General features: G+C 35.5%; 1 protein-coding gene across 3 annotated transcripts in view; it reads left to right on the top strand.

Moving 5' to 3' along the window:
• LOC124353734 overlaps positions 1–23233 on the top strand; it is a 388950-nt gene extending 365717 nt beyond the window's left edge. For all 3 annotated transcript variants that reach the window (XM_046803716.1, XM_046803718.1, XM_046803717.1), the window contains one exon: positions 17901–23233. In XM_046803716.1, coding sequence (XP_046659672.1) covers positions 17901–18124 — 224 coding nt within the window. In that variant the 3' untranslated portion in view covers positions 18125–23233. The remainder of the gene's footprint in view (positions 1–17900) is intronic.
• Positions 23234–23532: the final 299 nt, after the last annotated feature.

Here is a 23532-nt window from a genome sequence, read left to right on the forward strand (position 1 = left end):
CCTCTCTACTAAATAGTGTACTGTACCTTACACGTAAACGTAGGTTTATTAATTTTAGAATATATTAGTTCTGAATCGTTAAGCGCTTGCAGACCGTACAAAATGTAAGTAATAGAGACCAATGTGCTAATACAGAGTTACGAGGCAACTTGGAGACTTTATACGGCATCCACAGACAGTGATGGTAATGTACAGTTATGGGAGCCGGCCCTACCTCCCCCCCCCCCTCTCCACTATCCTTATCTGAAAGGTATCCGGCAGACATTACTCCTACAGTATTACGTACTTCGAACCTGTTTACTCGTTGCAGCGAACAGAAATGAGATCAAACTAAGAAAAATATTATCGTTAGATAGCTAGTTGTCTTACGAGCGACGATTCTCACACCCACACAACGATATAATCTCGCGCAGCTCCCGTAGCTGTGGTGATGCCTGGGAGAATTCTTGTCGCGATTCACCAGACAATCAACATTCGAACTCAGTTGTAATACCAAATTATTTCCTAGTGATCATCGTTCACGATAACAAGTGATGTAATTATCTTTCGTGGCGTAAAAACTACTTAACGGAGTAACTACACACGTTCACTTGTTTCTCTTAGGACAAGAGCTTAAGAATAAACCGAGGTTAGCACCTCGTCCTAAAAGGACCTTTGCGCTGATTCAGGAATGGCGGAATACTCTGAGTGGATAAGGTTGGAGGTAGGGGCCGCCTCCTGTCGAGATCCACGAGGAAGTGTTTTGGTTATTAATCTCTACTCATGTCCCCTTGAAAGATTGGGAAGCCAGTTCTGAACCAGCCTTTCCACTCGAAGTACAGTTTGAGGACTTTAGCTGAGCGCGTGACCTTGGGTGTGTGGTGATTGGCGGGAGGGGTGGCGGGGTAGCATTATGCGCTGCGTCCCGAAAACATTTCCTGTAAGTCATGGGTAAAACCTCCTTTCAGGAATCGTATTGGCCCAAATAACTCATCACACACGCTACAATCAGTCTGTTTTTGACAGTTCTGATTGTGGTGGAATGAAATAATAAGAGAATACCAAATAATAGCAATAATACGACTTATCCTGGTTTTTTTAGTTGTTATTGTGTTTTTTTAACGTGTTTTTGAAAATAACGTATTTGTCAATACTAATCTGCAAATCGAAATCGTGAGTTTAAAGTCGTTAAAGAGATTTTTTTGCGCCTTCATCTCAGCGCCTAGCACGTAAACGCAACCCGCCACACAGATAGCGTTTATTTGTTGAAAGGGTAGTATTTGGGCCTTACGAGCACAGCTAAATTCCTCCAACTGTATGTATGGAGTGCCATGCCCCTTATGTATGGGCTAGAAAGAACCTTTGACTCTTAGGGAACCCCACCAACTCCAACAGTCATCTCCCGCAGTAGACTAGACCTATCGATCTACCCTTGCACCCAGAATCTCGACATTTGCTTTTTGTGATGTACCGCTCCTGGAAATTCATAAGGTGGCCTACATTTAAGTGACACATCGGTTTTTGTTGTGCCCAGTGTGGGTTCAACTGGAAGGTATAAACCAGCCAGAAGTGAATCCTCCTGGGGTAACTGCCACACACTTATCTGAGTGTTAGAAATACAAAGGACGATAGTGTGCTACCTTTCAGGGTGTGTTGAGGCCCACTAGGGTCGATTGTGTCCCTACTGGGGTTACTGTATTATTTTCACACGATCCCGTGATCCTTTATATTTGAAAAGTTTGCTTAAAGTTGAGTGCTTATAGTAGTATAGGGCCTTCTGTTTCTTAGGGAAGGCATTTCCACGACATGAAATATGGTATAGTGTTGTAAGTCACACTTTTGAAAATTATAAACAGTAGTGTTGACGAACTCATACTTTTTAAATTTAAGCAGTGTATGTTGTTACGGTCCAAGACTGCTCAATTAGTGACCATATGAACTTAATTACCTTGCTACTATATGATTGAGTATAGATGCGTTTGATAGACCAAGGGGATTTTATGCAGGACCTCCTCGATGAACAATTAAATACGCCAGTATTTCTTATTATAACTAGGAATTTTATTAGTATTAGTTTATATTAAGACTTAAATAATATTTTCTAAAAATTCCAATGTCATGGATTTTCTGTAACGTAACATTTATAATACTTGTATTTTTTTATGTGTTCGGAAAGTATTTACCTGCCCTATTACTAAATCGTATTAAATAAATGTTGATCATAAAAAAAACTAAGTTTGTGTACGTAATTTTGCTATAAAATCCCAATCTAGATGTAATTAAATACTCGGTAGTTGAAGTCAGACCTAAAGTTGAAACGGTTTTAACTTATTCTACTGTGACTGTGTTTAAACCATTTTACAGGACGCACGTACATAAAATTATGGTTTATAAAACAATCTGGTTTATGACAGAAGACATTGTAAGCACCGATAATTAAACATTGTTATTATTATATCCGTTTTTTGTTATCAGAATCTCGTCTTTTTGCACTTTAAGGAGAAAATATTAATGTTTTGTTTTAGTTGTGAATTGAAAAATTTGGAACTTAAAAACGGTGACAGAGTTACGCATATGAAGTTATATTATCAATTCTTAATTCCTTGTCGTGTTAGTTTTATTATAAAATATTTGTTTTCCGTGTTATAAAAACAACAAATTTAATTTTACGTTTTAATTTAATTCTAATTTTACCTGAATCCTACGATGTTTGATTATTTTCATCTAGCTTCAATAGTACTGTATGGTTTCATAAATTTATTATCCATTAAAATAGTTTATATATTGTCTTACTTCTCTACCAATTGTACGGTAATGACAATATTAATTTATGCTGCCATTAACATATTAGTCTTGTTTGCTCTTAAAAGCCAAAGTCGGGTTATTCTCCCCTGTTTTGTGCTAGCGGTAGACTGCGCCCCAACAACACTGGGCTAATTTGCTTTTGGTGCTGGGGAACTGTGAATAACACGGGGTGCCGAGGCGTCGCGACGCCCGCCGTCTGGATGGTGCGTGTCGCGGGTGGGTGCAGGGGGGGGGAGACACGTACAGAGGAGGCAAATCTACGGATGGGTGTACCGGCTCGAGTAAAACAATATGGTTAGGAGATAAGTTAATAGTTAACAGTACCTTCGATCAGGTAGTTTAGACGTATTTTATTTGTTGTGATGATAGCGTTCTAAAATTTGGGCATGTACGTATGGTCCAAATTACTCTCCGAGCAATCAGACGATTTTTCATAGTATTAAACACTTTGATGGTGTGCACTGCAAAGTGCACGTTTTCCAAACTCAAAAAATTAAAATTACAACTTTTTTGCGTTTAACTATTAAGAAGGGGTTTCTATTAGTCTATAATTCTAGCTGGAATTGTTAATCATTACGCACTTTCTGGACATTTCAAAATTAAAACTTTAATTTGACACAACACATTCATTTATTATAAATAATTGCTTGCTGATGGTTGTAATCAATTTCAAGACTAAAAGTGAAAGTCGATCTCCATTAAGGACTTATAACTACTAAAAAAACATTAAACTTCGATTTTATAATTTTGTAAGAAAGCTCTGGAGAGTTGTGCATTTTTCAATTAATTTCGCAAATTGGGAATTTGGAGTACTGAGCGAGCCATCTAGCGTGAACCGTGGAGAGGGGAGTATTCGTGTCTGCAGCACCGTCCCCCTACACCTACCAACGCTCCTCTCGACGTGCAATGACGTACAGTCAAGCAAGTTCCGTAGTATTTCTTCCTGTCCTGTCATCGAAACTCTATAGCAGGTCTCTCTCTATAAGAAATGGTGGCCCGTTAAGTTTTGATAAACAGTTGGGTATTTTTTTGTATCACGAGTGAAAAAAAAAAGAACTGTTTGTGTTGCACGGACTATACCACATGCCACCTGCTCTAGCATGGAGTGGGAAGAGAACAGTTGCTAGCTCTTTCCGTACGGGGATACGCTCCGGAACTGCGAAATATTTATTAGTTTCTTCTGCTTATAGTGGAATAAAAACTGTTTTGATGTGACGAAACACTCTAACTTTCAACAAATCAAACTTCTTGTTACCGTTGAGATAAATGTGTAATTAATGTGTCAATATGTATTAATGTTTGTACCTTTATTTACTAAACATTCAATACGTAAAGTGGTAACTAATACGTAAGTTTAACTAAGTAAGTAAACGTAATAAAAAGTAAAACGTTTAGTGAGTTCACTTAATGCTTACTTAATAATTACCGTGCCAAGGAAAGGAAAGCTTATGTAGATAGATACCTTTTGAGAACCCAGAGCTACAGGTTTCCTGCGCTCTAACAGGAAAACTAATGAAACTAGCGAATTCGGATTAGTTATCATAAAATAGGATTGGTTTAAATTATTTGATTAGTGATGTAACAAGTACTGACACTTGATAACTATTTAGTGAACATTCCTGTATCTGAAAATAAACTCACCTTTGATGTGTACAAGTCGCACCCAAACAACACAACTTAATTAATTTGTGTGCTTTCCGCTTCCCTTGCAACGCCCACACCGCGGTTTCTAAATTTAGCGTGTCAGTCAGTGGTTCGTTATATTAGGGTTGGTTGTGTCGTAATAGTACCCTGTATTATTACATTGAATGGAGTCATATGGTGTTCTTTGTAGCTTTGTTAAGTATTAAAATATAAAAATAGTCTCTAAAAAAGTTCACAAGTGTTTTTTTTTTTTTTCTAAATAACAAGATCTTTGTTGCACAAATTTCACATCAGGTTCAGTGTAATCACCGTAGTTGGAGAGCTATATGCCTACATACTAGTCGACAGAAACAATGACGTTACGTTACTACATCCATATACATGGACACTACAGGAAACTGATGCTGTGTTCAACTCTGGTCTCAGTGAAGAAGTGTGTTGGGGGAGGGTTTCAATGTCATTTTAATCTTTTTTTAAGGAAACTAATGTACTGTTTTGCTCTCGTTGCTTTATTACAAGTCAGATAACGTCTACTTTTGTACTACTTTACGAAATGATGCTTGTTGAAGTGTTCTGTCTTTGACGTACAGAAACTGAATTTTAACTGTTTCTCCATATTACATTTGTGTTATTCAGAAAGTGGGTTTTATTGTTACGAGACTATTAGTGCTTTAGTTTTTACAATCCTTCTGGGACTTTCTTCGTCCTCATTATCAGAAAATTGCTTATGAAAAAATTAATTCTGTAACCAAGTCAGAGCACACTGATCTTGCTGTTATAACATTTAGGTGCTTCATACAATAGCGTATGACCATGATACTTAACTAGACATATAACAGAAATACGTTACTCAGGGCACACTGATCTTGTTGTTATAACATTTAGGTGCTTCATACAATAGCGTATGACCATGATACCTAACTAGACATATATCAGAAATACGTTACTCAGGGTACACTGATCTTGCTGTTATAACATTTAGGTGCTTCATACAATAGCGTATGACCATGATACTTAACTAGACATATAACAGAAATACGTTACTCAGGGCACACTGATCTTGCTGTTATAACATTTAGGTGCTTCATACAATAGCGTATGACCATGATACTTAACTAGACATATAACAGAAATACGTTACTCAGGGCACACTGATCTTGCTGTTATAACATTTAGGTGCTTCATACAATAGCGTATGACCATGATACTTAACTAGACATATAACAGAAATACGTTACTCAGGGCACACTGATCTTGCTGTTATAACATTTAGGTGCTTCATACAATAGCGTATGACCATGATACTTAACTAGACATATAACAGAAATACGTTACTCAGGGCACACTGATCTTGCTGTTATAACATTTAAGTGATTCATACAGTCGCTTATTTATTTAGTTTTATTCCAATGACAAAGAACCAATTTACAACACAGCCATTATTCATAATAGCAATACGGCTTGCAAACTATGATAACATAACAGCTTAATTTTAAACTGCATGCACTTAAATAGATGGATTAGTTAAGAGTTTTAGATACTTGTAAATACATGAAAACAATAAATAACAATATCAATAATACATATATTAATAATTGCTTTAGAAAAATAAATAAATCGTTATTAAACAGATTGATAATAATACAAAGCAACAGAAACAATATAATAACAATAAGCAGAAATTAACAGAACAACAAAAAGAAGTATGGTACAAGGTTAATGAAAGTCAACTTAAAACTATCAGATGTAAGGCATACTAGATGTTTTCTAGGGCACACTTGTCATAATGTTATAACAAGATTGTCTTCAACATTTGTATTCTATAAAATGTGGGTTTTTAACTAAATATGTTGACCGCAATTAATTAGGTAACTACTGAATTGTCGTGGAGTAACAAGTATATTATCTGTAAATAAAGATTAACCAGCTGTAAACAAATAACTAATAAACTTCACATTTTGTATAAACTGATGACTTACACGGTCCATCGTTTTATTTAAAGTTCATTATTGCAGCGAGGACTGGGCTGTATGTCGTCTTCAATAATCAAATACTAAAAGTTTAGTTTAAACACGAAAAAAGTAAACTGATGGATCATAGTTCTGAGGAAATGATTCTTTGGATTTGATTTGAAATAGGGCTGTCTAATCTGGACAGATGATAATATCACGTAAAGATATAATTTATTTGTAAACCTTAATTTCAGTAACACATTTAAGAACTAATAGAGATCTATCCGAATAGCTACACAGTGGGTGTATAACGGTATTGTCACTTCAAGACTATATGCAACCTGCTTAGCATTCGTGTATTCGTATTGCATGTTTACGCCTTAGATATCAAATACAAACTTTCTGTACTCGCCAGTTTTGCCGGTTTTACAATACATGTACGTGCATTAGGTACTGAATATACAGCGCATTCGGTGGCCGTTTTATGTGCTGACACAGTGATTTTTGGTTTTGAGTGGCTGCCATATTCTTACTGTCGGTGATATCGAACATTTTTATAAAATAATGATTTATCATTGTTTTCATATAAATGATGCAACATGCACTATTACAAGCCACATCTGTCTGTATTGTATTGAAACTGTCACGTCTAAAGACAACAAGTACACCATGTCGGGTACCAGTTTCACCTAGAGATAAATTAAAAACAAAATACATTAATTTGTGCTAGTAGAAAAACCATATCAATTAACTTTAAATACAATTTTTTTGTTAACATTTAAATTTCTTATGTAAAATTAACTAACAATAATTGCTTATTCGGGTTGGATAGTTATGTTTTCAGTTCAGTTGCTTTCTAAAGGGTAATTAATACCTGGTTTATTACCTAATACAAACAGTAGAACACAAGCAGCAATTTGTCAGCTGGGTGTGTTCCCGATTGCTGTAATATATTGGTCTGCTATTGGCTTTAGTAAAATACAGGAAAACAATACCAGATTTTCCTGGGTTTGGTACTTCTAATATATTGTTGTTATTATACATTGTGTGTAGTGCATAAAACTCGTTTGAGAGATTAAAATTGGATTTGACTACGTCAAACTTGAACATCATTGTTGTTCCTAAGACCATCGTATGAATAGGGATGAAGCAATCATAATACATCACGACGCCACCCCTTACTTCTGTCGAAATTAAGAGAAACGTCCCTCGAGATAGTACCCCAATTCAAGCTCAGATCACGTAAACGCTAGGAAAGGTTTAACTTTGGTGCTACTAGTAACATATTTATGATAACCTAATATAAACCTATTTATATCGCATAGTAACAAGTAGTAGATAGGGACTGAGTAGCCTCCGTATAGCATTAAAGTAACATCACTATTACCAGAATTGATTGAATAATACGTTATACCGACCGTGACCAATAATAATTCAAGAGAAAGTGGTCCAAAATACAGGCCCAAATTCAAGTAATGGGGCTTGTTCCAAAAAAGTACTTGTTCCAAGACACGCGACAGGCCATAAAGACAAATCATAAATAACATAAAATACATTTCTGCCTGGAAGGCAGGATGGAACGTGGAGATTGCTTAAAGACCAACATCGCCTCACTGATGCCTGGAGACTATTTGACGTCCAGGTAAGGGATCTCTTTGGCATTCCTGAGGGGATCAGGTAGAATTCAACAGATAGGATGAAATGTGGAGATAGGGATTTTACAATAACAAACGTGTCATGAATCCTTATTTTTTTTATATCTTAAACTCCAAATTGGTGTATCTGATAAGGTCCATTTCAAATTAAATTATTTGTAATTCTTTGTACGTAATTATTTGTAATAAGGATTGGCTTTAACATTGCCACACTCCAACACTTGGTTCATAGTATATTTGTGTGGTTAATTGTTACAAAACAGCTTTGTAAAACTGTCACAAAAATTCAAACTCAATATTTGCAAAAAAAAGTAAAGTAGCATGCTGATCGCAATTCACGTTGCAAATAGTAATAGGATCACACAATCTCTGACAAAAAATGAATCAACACTGTCAACTCTGATTTAGGACGTATATAATCAATATTATATATCTCAATGTGTCCAGGTCGTTGACATTTTTATTTATTCATATAATTAAAGGTAGATAAAAACTAACTTTAAATTATTTGATCAAACCAAAAGATGACTAGAGTTACCATTCTTGACAGGTAGTAAATTACAGCTTTTACTTCAAATAGCTTCGGCAATGTTCCTTTGATCCTGTTTTAAATATAACGTTTTATGTAGTTCTACTTTTATTAATTCCTAAACATGTTATATAACCTCCTTATAACATTATTCACTTGGGTGCCTCTGTTTTGTATGCCACGAATATATGTACCTATATTTAATTTTAATTTTATTCTAAAAGAGAATAAAGTTTAAAAAAAATACACCAATTTTGCTTGTTTCTACTTAAATTTAACATTTGCACATAAGTTGTACCAGTAAAATTCAAACGGTCCGCAGTTTTATATTTTTCTAGAGAAAGATTTTGAAATAAGCTAAGTTAAAACACTCCTTTCATCACGCCAAATTTATATTCAGTTAATTTTAATTACCAAATAAACAGTTCAAGTTCCGATACTTCGTATAAAATGCAACTGGCCGCATTTAAGCAGTAATCCAACCAACACCTTCTATCAATTCAAATTTTTTTTCTGCACTTCTGTTACTAGTTTCAAAATTGTTTTGTATTGACTATTTGTGAAGATAGACAGGTGAATACTTTCTCATATTATTTGAAACCACAATTCATTTAAAGTGAAAAATTCAAAATTGATATTCAATAAAATAATCTTTATCCAATATTCCAAATATTTAGATATAAAATCCACCAATTGATTACAGGACCACTTGTCTTCAAAAAGCTTTTTTAAGAAAGATCTTCAAATAAATTAAAATTAAATTCAGAACTCCTTGACTCTAAATTAATAATCTAATTAAATTTTTACTTTTTTTCTAAAATATAAATCTTCCTTTAATAATTCTGTTAATTTCCAAACGTTTTCTATCCAAATTGTATTACGCATACGTAATGCGTATAAGAAAACTTATAAGATCACGGTAATTTCACCTACGACAATCTTAATTCGAATATAAAATTTCGACATGCTAAATCCCACGTAGAAAGGTTTTTGGACACAACATAATAATACGCCAGGAATGAAAAATGACGCAATGCCGCGAGTAGTAGCCCTAAATCCCCCCTTCCCTATCTTATATTACATCATCACCGATCCTTCTGAATGGTCTCAGACGATCCAATAACAAAGATGAAGAAATTAATTGTCATCTGATTATTCTACTGTAGTCAGTTATTGTAGTCGACGTGCAGGGAATCAGCTGTCTGTCTGTCTGTCTGTCCCATTATACCTTCACGTATCCTTTCTTTAAAAATCACATTTTTAATTTATCTCCGCTTTAATAACTCTAATTATATTCTAAAATGTGTTTTGTGTTGTATATTTTCTTCCATAGTTATTTATTAATGCAATTTAATTGCAATTAATAAAATAAAAAGGTCCACTTTACTGGTTTTTTGTTAAATTATTTCCTGCAGTGTACTACTAACAAAGATAAAATGCATAGTGGTGTCCAAATGCTAGGAGTCAAAAATCATTGTTTTAAGTCAAAATTATTATTTATCATTATTTCACTTTTACACTTGTAAACATTATAATACATTTCCTCATCCTCCCAAAAAGTAGTAGTTACATATTTAGAGAGTTCCAAAAAGTGTTAATCCGTGCTAACACTTCAAATTTACAGAATTACATAAACTTAAATTTTAAGTCCAAATGTATCTATAATGCGGTAGACCGTAGATAATATTTAATTACAATGTTTGTGGATCTAATGATGTTATGTTATCATCGAGCGATATTATTTTTATTTCGACTAGTGTAATTCGAGTTTCACATTTTACTCGACATGTTCCAACAGTATTATGGCCGTTTGTTGAAAGGTTTGTAAGCGAATTAGCACTTGTTTGCGTCACCGAGCGAGCGACGGATACGAGTCAGTTCACATGGGGAAGGCAACGTTTATAATCGAGTGTAATTTATGGTCGGAGTGGCGACGAGAGAGGGGTTGAACAGTCAAAAGCTCTTTCATTACTGCCATAAAGAACGGACTAAAAGCGCAAGAGTCTAGAGCGCTCATAGAGACCGGCCTGTATACAGTAGCGAACTAACAGGGTTACAAAAGCACATCTTTTTCATAAGGGATTTTGTGAAAAGTGCACTTCACATGTAATCTCCGCCTTCATGTCACGTGGATGTGGTGAAGATTCACTTCTCTCTTCCTAAGTAACCGTGTAATGACGGTAAAAGAAGGTTAAATACGGCGTTAAATAATACTTGTTTTTCATCGCCTTTGTGGGATCTATGAATGCAAAGACGCAACCCTTTCCTTCCCAGGGGTAGAACGGAGGTAAACTGTGCACATGTGGGCGGTGGTCTCGTAACTGTCACCCGTACCTGTAAATACACCCGGCGGTAGTTTTACATTGTATGTATCAAGGATTCAGAGGTCTGAGAGATGGTTTGGACTGTGTATTGGTTCTAGCCAGTAATCAATGCTCCTCAAAATATGTAAACCTTTGATACATAAAGTCTATTGTACTTTATTAACGTCATGGAACACTTGGGCTGAGAAGATTGATTAATTAAGCAGCGAGAGGTTAAGAACAAAAGTACAGTAACGCTGTGTCGAGGGGTAATATACACATGCTAGAATTTCATAATAGCATAACCTTTCTTGTGCTCACAAAACGGAAGCTCAGCTGTGTTTTTTGATATCAGTTTATTTAGATACCTACATTTTAATCGTGTTTTCTGTATGATTTTGAGTGTGACATCACTTTTTAGTATATATCCTTCATTCGTTCGCGAGTGTAATGTAAGTGACGGATTGAAATGTATGTTTGAATCAGTACTTGCGCAAAACGCCAATACAATGTGTCCTTATTGCCGAACCTAATTTTGAAATGTTTTTCAGATTATTTTAGCCAACGTAAATCCGGTCCTCTATAACTTCCGTATAATACTTCCACTTTGATAAATATTTATGGTTTTATACAATCATTGCAGGTTTCCAAAAAAGTGGTGTAATATTTTCGCATACGATTGAGTGTGTGGAAGTAAACTAAACATTTCCTATAATAGCCACCTCAGTTCTGTTTCGTTTCGTTCAGAGCCGGTCTGTCTGTATTTTTGATAAAAGCAATCATAAACCCATAAACTGATTTAGATACGGCATTGTAATTTTGCATGTCTGTAATTTTTTATTAGTATATTACTTTTACTGAAATTAAATAATTCTATAGTTCATAGTTTCAAAATGGCGCCGTTTTACAAATTTAAAAGGAAATATTTATGAGAACTGATAAAAACAGAAAAATTTTCACAAGTTGAATAAAAATATCACGTATAAATAAAAGATTGTTCGACCTTGTTTGTTAGAAACGGACGATAAATAACTGAATAAATACATGTTTACTACCCTCGAGCAGTCCAATTTGCTAAAGGCCAATAATGCAATAATAAGATTTTTGCTCTAGAAACAAATCGTATAAGAAATAAGTATTTGTGTTTTATTTTTTCATAGAACGTGAATTACAGTTTCCTTGGCGAAGGTAAGGAACTGTTGGAGAACGGCTGTGCTGGCGTAACTGTGCATTACATTGTGGGAAGTTTCTCTGTACTAATGCTGCACTGGTTTGTTTGTGCCTTCAAGTGAATAAAGTTGTATTTTGCGGTATTTGTGATGTCTTGGACATTTTAACGATCGTCAAAGTAACATGGAATAGCGAACTTGATGTTTTTAACAAGCTGTTTTGAAAGTATAACATCTTCTTTTCGTTACTTTTGTAACCTTGAAGTACTTGTCGGTTAAGAGCTAACGAGCATTTTAACTGTACGGTATATGAAACATTACCAACTGGTAACGTTATGCTTGTTATTTATGTTAATAGATGCAAACTTGTGCCAAACTTTACCAATGCTTTTTAATCTATTTTCGTTTAAATATAAATTATAGTTTGCATTTAGGTTTCGGTTTTAATGCGTGTTTACTCTGTGAGGGGCTGACACATGCCTCTAGTAAGTCATGCTGATTGTTACTGCTTCTGGTACAGCAACATAGTTTGTTCAACAGCAGCTTTGTCAATGTACTGAGTTTCTATTTACAAAACTGGTTTCTCTAATACCTTTTTGAAATGTTCTTTTAGACCGGAATGAAATGAAAGTCTTGTGTCGGCTTTAGTCATAGTTGAGTTAATATTTCCTTCAACGACTTCGGTAAAGATGATAATGTACGGTAACGTATTGTCTGTTGAAGTATTGCTAGCCAGGTACGGTTTGTGCGAATTCATTTTCATTTCTTGTAATTCTTATTGTTCCATCTTCATTAAGGTAGCCTATGCAAAATCGGAGAAAATATGTGCGTTCCTACTGAAAATAGCTGTTTTGGATATCATTTTTAGTGCTGATTCTCGGCAAACCAAGGGAATGTCAACTGTTACACCTTATTTTAGATATTAAAATTACATTGTTATCATAAATGTTTGAACTTGTTGGTACTTTGGACTGACTTGTTTTTCAAATTAACAAATTAATGAAACTCCCAACCTAGTATTATATGATGAGTTTACTACCGAGTGTCTTAAAAGTTCCCTGTCTATTAACTTTCTTATGAATATAGATGGAGTAATTTACTTTAGGGGATGTTTATATGACCAACTGAGGGATTTTTGGATGTATGCAAATTTTTGACACCTCCCGTCTCTCAAATTTTGTATTTTGAGGGTAAGTTAAAAATCTTAAGTAGAAACCGCTAGCAAGTGACGCCTCATTTTAAAATCATTATTAGAAGATCTGGCACAAACCAGAGGTCTATTAACTCTAATATTACTCTATCAAATTTGCTGGGCAATTAAAGTCAAATTTGGGGGGAATCAAACATTTTCATACGTGAAAATCTCCTCAGTTGGTTATATAAACATTCCCCAAAGTAAATAACTCCATCTCTATTCTTAAGAAAGTTAATAGAGGAGGGGAGGACTTTTAAGACACCCAGTATATTGTTTCGACTTACATGTTTTGAGCCGAACAACTTCGATAATTTTAAACAAAATAGATTTTTCAGATTGTATACTTAGTTTTCCAGGTTGTATAGTAATTCGGATTGTATACTCCCTAGTAGTAAAGTTATTACAAAAAAATATTAATTATGAAAACCTTCGATTTGATACGCGATCTACGAATTATTGACCGACCCTCTATAGGTATGGTACATTTGTGGTAAAAACTGGAGAGATTCTTAAAAAAAAAACATAATTGTCCGACCAAGATGCCAGAGCTGTTATAGCGGTGCCAGAACTGCAGGCTATCGCTACCGCTACCGCTACTGGCACCGACAGTACCAACACAGTTTACTGCGCGTTTTTACACCGATGACAACAGTAAAGTCTCCCAATACAACCCTTCCGCACCCGCCTGCCGGTATGGCCACAGTCGTAAACAACCGCTCATTTTTACCTCAATTTTTAATTTTTCCATCTATGTTTGCATTTTTGTATGAAGTATATTCTGGATTAGAATAAATTTCAACGAATTATTATATACAAGTAAAGTAATACAATTACCGCTAAAATTGTATGTTATTAGATTGTATTAACTACAGTAAAAGAAGAACACATGTTTTTATAATCGTTTTAGTACCTATTTTTTACATCAGGAAATATTCAAAAATAAATTATTGTTTAATTTGTCACTGTTATTTAAGGATAAAATATCATATGTTAAGCAGCTTTAAACGCATTTATGATCAAGTATCAATGTATCATACAATAATTCATACATACATTACACTTTAAATATATTTCCCATTTTAAGTGTAATCAATGTATTTATTGCTATTAAAATCGGATTAAAATTTACATATTTTGTCGGCTCCATTTAAAACTAATCCTCCTACAACCGTTTATATTTTAATACTTATATTCGTTTATGAATAATTAAAAGATTGTGCGACAGTTTTTACAGTATACTAGTTTATATCCATTTATTGATAATTTACAATCAATATTTTATTGCCGATTCATAATTTCTTAAGTTGGAATTCTGTAGTTTTAACACATTTGTCTTTATAATCTCCTAAGGCAGTTTGTTTACATAGTCTACTAATGTGGTACTTGATATTAGAGAATACCAATATTCCGTGTGAATTAATATAATATTTATAGAATGTAACAATATTTGGTTTCGTGTAGGTTTTCAGAGTTTGAAATCTACATTGATTAACTCACAACCTATATTTTCCTATGGTTAGCAAAACATTGTATGTTATGCTATTTTTCAGTAAACAATATTCAACAAACAAAGTATTTGTGCCGATATTTCAGACCTAATTTCCAGTGAATCCGAATCCACGATCTTCGTCTCTTGGTACGAGAACGCGAAGCTGGCTAAGAAGGTCAAGTCTAATTAAAACTTTAAATTTACATTCTTCTTCGCTACAGAGGGAAATGTCCTCTTTGTGGAGGAAAACTAATCCCCCTTGTATTACCGCTGTACAGTACTTTAATTAGAAGGTTAAACTCTTCATCCCCTGCGCCTTTTTTCTGACTTTGTGTCAACCCCTTTGAGAGGGCTAATCAAAGACCTCGGGCTCGAATAGGATCAAACAACTGTTTATACGGGGCTCAATTAGGCGTGTATTGAAAAGTTTGTATACGAAAATCCAAAGGTCGTCTACAAAGCATTATTTGTATGAGTATATTTTTACACGAAAGGGCACACATCACAATGTAAAACACCATACTTTTTGTACAACTCTTTGAGGTTCTTGCCCGTTTTGGCCTTAAAATAATTTTATTTAAAGGTTTTTAAATCCTAATAACCATATAAAATCGTATATTTATTAACAGAATAGTTTCTTATTCACTTACAATATTTTCCACGTACATTTGATAACAGTTAAAAGCATGTTTTGTAGGAACGTGGAATGGGCACCGTTTTTACGAAAATTTTAATTTCAAAAGTTGGTACTTTTAGTATGAACATTCCAGAAGGCATTCTACTTGCACTCAACTTATCACTTCAGAGTTTCTAACATCAAGATCTTTTACAAAAATAGACTTTAGTTGTTTATAATGATAATGTCGAGTAAACATTTAATTAACACATGCTAGACAATCATTCGTCCCCAATGACTGTCGGGTGATTGATTAAGTACACTTATCGGTATCTACATTGTTTGTTAATGTAGTTAAAAAAATGATAACTCATGATCGGCGAATATGAGTATATAGGACATTTTATCTAACTTCTGACACGAGCGTTACTGTGTTGTTACAAATGTGTTGTTGTACTGTGTTGTTACAAATGTCTGTTAAACTACACCGAACACTCAGTTGTTAAATGATAAAAAGTGCTCGTTTAGCAAATCAAGGGTTGAGCACCCTCGAGCAATTTGAGTGGTTGCTGTACTGTCAAGTCTCCCACAGATAATCCGTTTATCCCAAATTTATTGTACTTGTAAGCCTCTGTTGTCAAAGTGCCTTTGAACTTCGTGAATCCGAATCTCCTAAACTCTGTTAGAACAGAGATTACGAATTACTGCTTTAATTATCGCGGAGAGTGCACAATTTGAGTGGTTGCTGTACTGTCAAGTCTCCCACAGATAATCCGTTTATCCCAAATTTATTGTACTTGTAAGCCTCTGTTGTCAAAGTGCCTTTGAACTTCGTGAATCCGAATCTCCTAAACTCTGTTAGAACAGAGATTACGAATTACTGCTTTAATTATCGCGGAGAGTGCACAATTTGAGTGGTTGCTGTACTGTCAAGTCTCCCACAGATAATCCGTTTATCCCAAATTTATTGTACTTGTAAGCCCTCTGTTGTCAAAGTGCCTTTGAAACTTCGTGAATCCGAATCTCCTAAACTCTGTTAGAACAGAGATTACGAATTACTGCTTTAATTATCGCGGAGAGTGCACAATTTCGGAGTCGTACATTTAGTTGTTTCGAACACGAGGATAATCTCTTTGTTTTAGGAAAAACCTCATGGATTGAGTGAAGTACGAACAATTCTTGAAAACTTCAACTGAAATAAATTGCAATTTTTCATTCTCTTCAAGGAGCTGTATGAGTTTCAGATTAGTTAAAATATCAACTCTCTGTGTTAGAAACCAACACAAAGCGGTTTGTTGAGTTACCTCCATTAGCCGAAGTGTACCAGTATATAATTCAAAGGATCTCATTAGCTCAAAAGACTGTTCAGCACGCTCCAACTTGCCCATGAGCCAGCCCGGCAGCGCTTGGTGGTGCTCTTGTACGTAAGCTCTGCCCCGTCTGTGTCACTGCAGTGGTGTTTCATTAGTCACATGACGTGTCGCTATAAATAGAAATGTTTAAAAAATGTCAAAAATGTCTGTGCTTTGATATTCGAAATATGTATTAAATTAGTAAATACATATATAACTTTAAGTATTATGGTATTCTCTTAAAAATCAAGTTATAAATATACTACACAATGGGTCAATGCAGTACCGTAACCGGATGTTTCATCTGGCGATTTTGATGTGATGAACAAATACAATCTGTTGTTATGGCTAGCACCAGAGCACTGTACATTAGGTTTGTGATACTGATCAACCTTGTTGTGATGAACAAATACAATCTGTTGGTATGGCTAGCACCAGAGCACTGTACATTAGGTTTGTGATACTGATCAACCTTGTTGTGATGAACAAATACAATCTGTTGGTATGGCTAGCACCAGAGCACTGTACATTAGGTTTGTGATACTGATCAACCTTGTTGTGATGAACAAATACAATCTGTTGGTATGGCTAGCACCAGAGCACTGTACATTAGGTTTGTGATCCTGTTCAACCTTGTTGTGATGAACAAATACAATCTGTTGGTATGGCTAGCACCAGAGCACTGTACATTAGGTTTGTGATACTGATCAACCTTGTTGTGATGAACAAATACAATCTGTTGGTATGGCTAGCACCAGAGCACTGTACATTAGGTTTGTGATACTGATCAACCTTGTTGTGATGAACAAATACAATCTGTTGGTATGGCTAGCACCAGAGCACTGTACATTAGGTTTGTGATACTGATCAACCTTGTTGTGATGAACAAATACAATCTGTTGGTATGGCTAGCACCAGAGCACTGTACATTAGGTTTGTGATACTGATCAACCTTGTTGTGATGAACAAATACAATCTGTTGGTATGGCTAGCACCAGAGCACTGTACATTAGGTTTGTGATACTGATCAACCTTGTTGTGATGAACAAATACAATCTGTTGGTATGGCTAGCACCAGAGCACTGTACATTAGGTTTGTGATACTGATCAACCTTGTTGTGATGAACAAATACAATCTGTTGGTATGGCTAGCACCAGAGCACACTGTACATTAGGTTTGTGATACTGATCAACCTTGTTGTGATGTTCCAGCGATCTCCAAGGACGAGCCCGAGGACGCGCGGAACAGAGTGACGAAGCTGCCGTTCAACGGGTACTCGGACGAATTCCTGGATCGCTTGGAGCCCAATGGCAACATCCCGGCCGACAAGGATCTCCGATACGGTGAGTCGCTTGTTCTAGTCTTTTTGGTTGGGTGGGGAAACTGTAATACCTCTGTAGGTTTTCTTCTCCAGCGGTCCATAGTTACAGTTTAGTCTACATCAACGTGATTTGCATATGTGACAGTTTACATGCTGGAAAACATTGAATGTCTTGCTACAGTGACAAATCATTCATTAACCTAAAATGATATATGCTGATTCCTTTAAACGTAGAAGCTGTTGGTCTTTTGTGTTCTGTGAGGAGAATCCATTCTTCAGAATCTACTCTTGAGTTATGACGTTAAACGATGACGATATATTATCGACAGGACTCCACTGTTGCAATGAAATATCTACCGGTCAAACGTTGCTCGAATGTGTCAATTTCCACAGGTTTTTTTTCGTGTCGCGTCAACCCTCGCGTCTTATGTACCCCGAGTCAACTCCTCATCTTGTATACGTCATAGAGCAATGATCCGCATCACCTTGAGATTTCTTACCTTTAAATTTTAGAATTGTGGGATATGTGTCCAGTTTGTAATTGCATTTAGATTATTATACTGAATCTGTTACTATTGAAAACATTGTATGAAAAGGATAATGAACTGTTGGTTTTTTAGTTGCTATGTTTATATGAATCACATTAACTAGATCTGAAACTATTAGTATTGCCCTTAGCATGACATGTATGAAATTATTGCTCACTTCAATAGCCAACGGCAGTAGAAATACTGTACCGCACGTAAAAGGACGTACATTTAATGTGTGACATGCAACAGTTACATTTTAATGTGTTTCACTGTACGGGAGAATACTATTGGGCTAAATGCACATGACCATAGCCTCGTATTTTATGGACCTTCTGACCACGGACCTTGTATCGTATGTACGTAAATTATAAAATTGGCAACCGTGAAATACAACTTCACTATATTCACTCACAATGTTTAATTATATGATAACTTTCATATGGAAAAGGTGAAACTGGGATATCCAAAAGATATTATTTCTGTCTTAAAGAAAAAAAATACAATGACATGTAAAAAATTGTTTATTCTTTAACAAAAGTGTTATCGATTTAGAGTCATTGAATTTCACTATCTCTCTTGGGTTTTGTTTTTGTTTTTTAGGATGTTAGGATGTTGGTCCCCTTTTAAGCCTTATTCTGTCCATCCTTATCGGCCACTGGCCTATGCGAGGATCTTATCAAACAGAATAAGGGTATCAGTCAATACACTATAAGGTAGATGGTAAGGATAAAAATGCAACTGTTACAGACAGGATTTGATGCTGAGCTATCTCTAACTTCAATCCAGCGTCCGAACATCAAGGTCAACATTTAGACCGCTTGGTTAATCCCAAGGGAGTTGCTGGAGACAACGTTCATCATTTTACACAAAGAATGAGTGTGTCATTAATTTTAAATATTTTTATTGATTAGACCAAAACCTATATGACAAAATCAAATTTGATCGTCCCTGAACAATAACGTCTTTGCAGTTTTAGAATTCCGGATATTATGGGCCTTAAAGTTCAAGAAAGAATGGCTTGGGGCTGTTTTTTTCTCTTTCTTAAAAATGCTTAGACATTGCACCTAGTCCTAAAACGACTGTTGCCCTTCTTCCGGAGTGACAGGATATTTTGGATGGGTAAGGTTAGGGGTAGGTGCCGTCTCCTAGGAAGTAGGGGCCAGCTCTGAACCAGACTATCTAGTCAAAACAGGCACGGGGTGGCACACCCTTATGTCTAGGCTAGCAAGAACCTTTGACTCTTAGGGAACCCCACCGACTCCAACAGTCATCTCCCGCAGTAGGCTAGACCTATAACAGCCCTTGGACCCCAAAATCTCAACATTTGCTGTTAGTAATGTGCCGCTCGTGGACATCCATAAGGTTTTGACACATAGAATTTTGCTGTGCCCAGTTTGGATTCAATTGGAAGGTATAAACCAGCCAGAAGTGAACCCTCTTGGGATATGGGGCTGTGTTTGGTGTGATCCAAGTCAGGAGGGTGGTGCACTTGTGGAGCAATCACTTAGCCCTTGACGCAATAAATTTAGAAATTTACACTGAGAAGAGAATTTTTTATAACAATCACTTCTGCTAAATACCATATAACATGCTGTTTAATGTGACCATTTGGCGTCTGGAATTTTCATTTAGCATTATAACATCAACAGCCAGAAACAACTTTGTGTTGTGTTCACACATATAGTGTATTGCCGTGTTATATTCCATGTATCGGATGACAACACATTTGCCGTTATAATTGGACAAGGTTGTCACCGGTTATTACCGGGTGGAGGCGTAACGTCAACATGACCAAGGGTAATGGCCGCGCGAGCTTTGGAGCTTTAACCATCACTGTAAATATTAGGCCTACTGACGTTTCATTCGACACATTCTTCTAATAACAGTTTTTATTGCGTTTTTTATCGTTTAAAATTACAATAGCTGTTGTAACTGTTGTTTGTTTTGTTTTAATTTTGTAATCGTGTTTTACAAGTATAATGATAAAGTAAGGTATAAAGTAGGTACGCGATTAAATTGTCACTATTCTTGATCCATCCTTTTACTTATGTTACTTTCTTTTTATTCGTAGTTTCTACTGTTAGTATGAATAGGTGAAATCTATTTATCTAAAATCATGTTATATCTATTAATGCATCAGTTCCCAAAACGTAACATAAAGAGGGTATAAAAATCTTGTTCATAAATTATAAAAATTAATAATAAATAATTATATTATTGTTTTATTTATTCACTGTGTAGTCAGTTTTTATTGAACTACAATCCACATTTAGATTTTATTTTTTAAGAGATACCTATTTATTTTTAGGATAAAAACTTTACGGATAAGCCTAATTTGTTTCGATTTTTTGCATGGTAAAATCAGATAACACACATTCAGAATTTCTTTGGCGATATATGTACTTTTAATAACTAATTTGCGTTCCAAGTATTCTGAGTGAAAATATTGTTGTATCCTGATAGGTGATCATTGAACATATGCATGTTCAAGTTTGTTCAGTACCAATTTTATTATTGTATTCTGAGTGAAAATATTGTTGTTGTATACTGATATGTGATCATTGAACATATATACATGTTCAAGTTTGTTCAGTACTAATTTTATTATTGTATTCTGAGTGAAAATGTTGTATACTTATAGGTGATCATTGAACATATGCATGTTCACGTTTGTTTACTACCAATTTTATTATTGTACTCGACCCCACAAATTTCTGGGTTTAATTAAATGAAGCTGTATGATAAAATAACAAGTAATTTGTGGCCCGTTTGTATTTTGAGGGAGGAATTAATTCTGGTGCTACAGGAGAGAGAGTTGTCCAGACATTAAAAGTCTTACTGCGATACTGATCTAACAAAGATGAGTTTTGAGTTTTCCTTTTTAACGGAAGGAACTAAAGGGTAGGGTCTACCATGATGGATTATTTGCTACAGTGTCGCGTGCACGATAATCCAACATGGGCATGGCGTGTACATAGTCTTGCACTTGTACATGGGTTTGGGGAGGGGTGTGGGGATATTGCGAGTATTGGCAGGCGTGTCGGTACCTGTAATGCTTGTAGGCGTACGTACACTGTCCCGTGTATGTTTGATACATGTAGGCGTTACCAATGCTATGCTTCTCTTTAAAGCCAGGAAGTCACTTCTTTCTTGCATTTAGTAATATTTTGCAATTTTCTTAATTTTATTGTTAATTTTTCAAGTTACAGTTCTTAATAGTCTTAAATATGAATTTTTAACTATTCTTAAATAGTGCCCCCCCCCCTATGGACGGTGAGAATCAGAATATAAAAACTTATCTCCCACAGAGCCCTGGAAATGATAGTTTTAAAAGAATACTTGCATGACAGCAATCTAACTTGCTTAAAATTTAGCAGTTAATTGTTTCCTTTGAATTTGCCTTATTAGGAATGTTTTCTTTAGATTCATCCGAAAAGTGTAGTGATCTTCAGTCAGATTCATGCTCCCCCCAATGCTCAGTCGTAGTTACGCCACTGGTACAAAGGAACATAAACTTGCCTAGGGATATGGTAAACGGAGTATTTTATGGATTAATCTGTGTTAGGGGGAACTAGATAAGAATAATAAGAGGGAATAAATTAAAAATTAGTAATTTTATGTTTTATTAATAGAAAAGCTCATATACTACTTTCATATCACCATTTCTCCTCACAGTGAAACGTTTCTGTCCTTTTGTTTTGAGCTTCTCCATTTATTCTGTCACTCCTTCTGACTGATATGACGTTTCCTCATTTCTGAAATGTCTTTTTTCCTCTTCCACACGCGGTCAAACGCTTGCCCTCTCTACCAGGATCCTGTGGGGGCACCACACTGTGTCATACACCACACCTAGCAGTTCCCCTTGCGCAACCCCTAGGTCCTCTCCTACACCAACAAATGCAACGTATATCCCGCAGGCGCTTAGTGCCCTATTCCTTTCCTGAGAATCAATCCTACTTGCTGTATTTCGACTGTAATCAAATAAATGTTGATGAAACATACGGATTTACCTCGGCAAAACCACTTGGGATTGCTCTGAAATTTGCGCTTACGCAGAAGGCAATGTGCTGAACGCAGCGTTCAGGTCGCGCCTATAAACTCTTCCCACGCCTATTATGTAAAGAGATGGAATGTGGAAAGTCGAGAGACAGCAGGAGTAAAGGAAGGGTTTGCGGAATGTTTACATAGTTTAAAGGAACATTAGGGGCAAATGTTGGGTAAATGTTTGTTGACACTCATCCTGTCGCTTCTGCTCGTCCACAGTTTGTTGGGACAAATGTCGTGTTGAGTCACTAGTTAACGTTCACAACAGTCAATGCCGCTTCCTTGCAACACACTGGTCATTAATAAACCAATTATTATTGTATTTTTATCTGTACAGTTTTCCTGTACAAGTCAAATAATTTTATTGAGTTATTAATAATTTTGCTCTTACTTAAGCTGCTCAAAGGGAGGAAATAAACCATTTGCGCAGATGGAATATCCGAATTTCTAGCTTTTAAAATTGAAATGATTTACTATTACTGGTAATTGGATGTTGTGCCACAGGCTGGGAACTGGCTGTTTACGAAAGATATATTATGTCTGTATACGTTAAGTTACTTCTTTATTTCTGTGCCGAGTACAATACGAATCTGTTGAAGATAGAACTAGATGTTTGTAATACAGCGTGTATCAAAATGAATGACCTGATTTTAAAACTCAATATCTATTGCTAAAAATGTACTACAAAAATAATATTTATTGCAAAATACTCACAAAATCTTAAAGTTTTAGGTATGTTATTACAAATGTTCTATATGTCCACCAGCAGCAGCACGAACAACATCCAGACGATAGCTAAATTCCGCATAAACCTTACACAACGTATCTGCGTTCACAGACCTTATTGCGACAGTTATTCTATTCTTTAGTTCTTCGATGTCATGAGTTAGAGGGGGAACAAACACTTTTTCCTTCACATATCCCCACAAGAAAAAGTCGCATGGGGTC

Source organism: Homalodisca vitripennis, chromosome 2, assembly GCF_021130785.1.
Source record: "Homalodisca vitripennis isolate AUS2020 chromosome 2, UT_GWSS_2.1, whole genome shotgun sequence".
In the NCBI taxonomy this organism is placed as follows: domain Eukaryota; kingdom Metazoa; phylum Arthropoda; class Insecta; order Hemiptera; family Cicadellidae; genus Homalodisca; species Homalodisca vitripennis.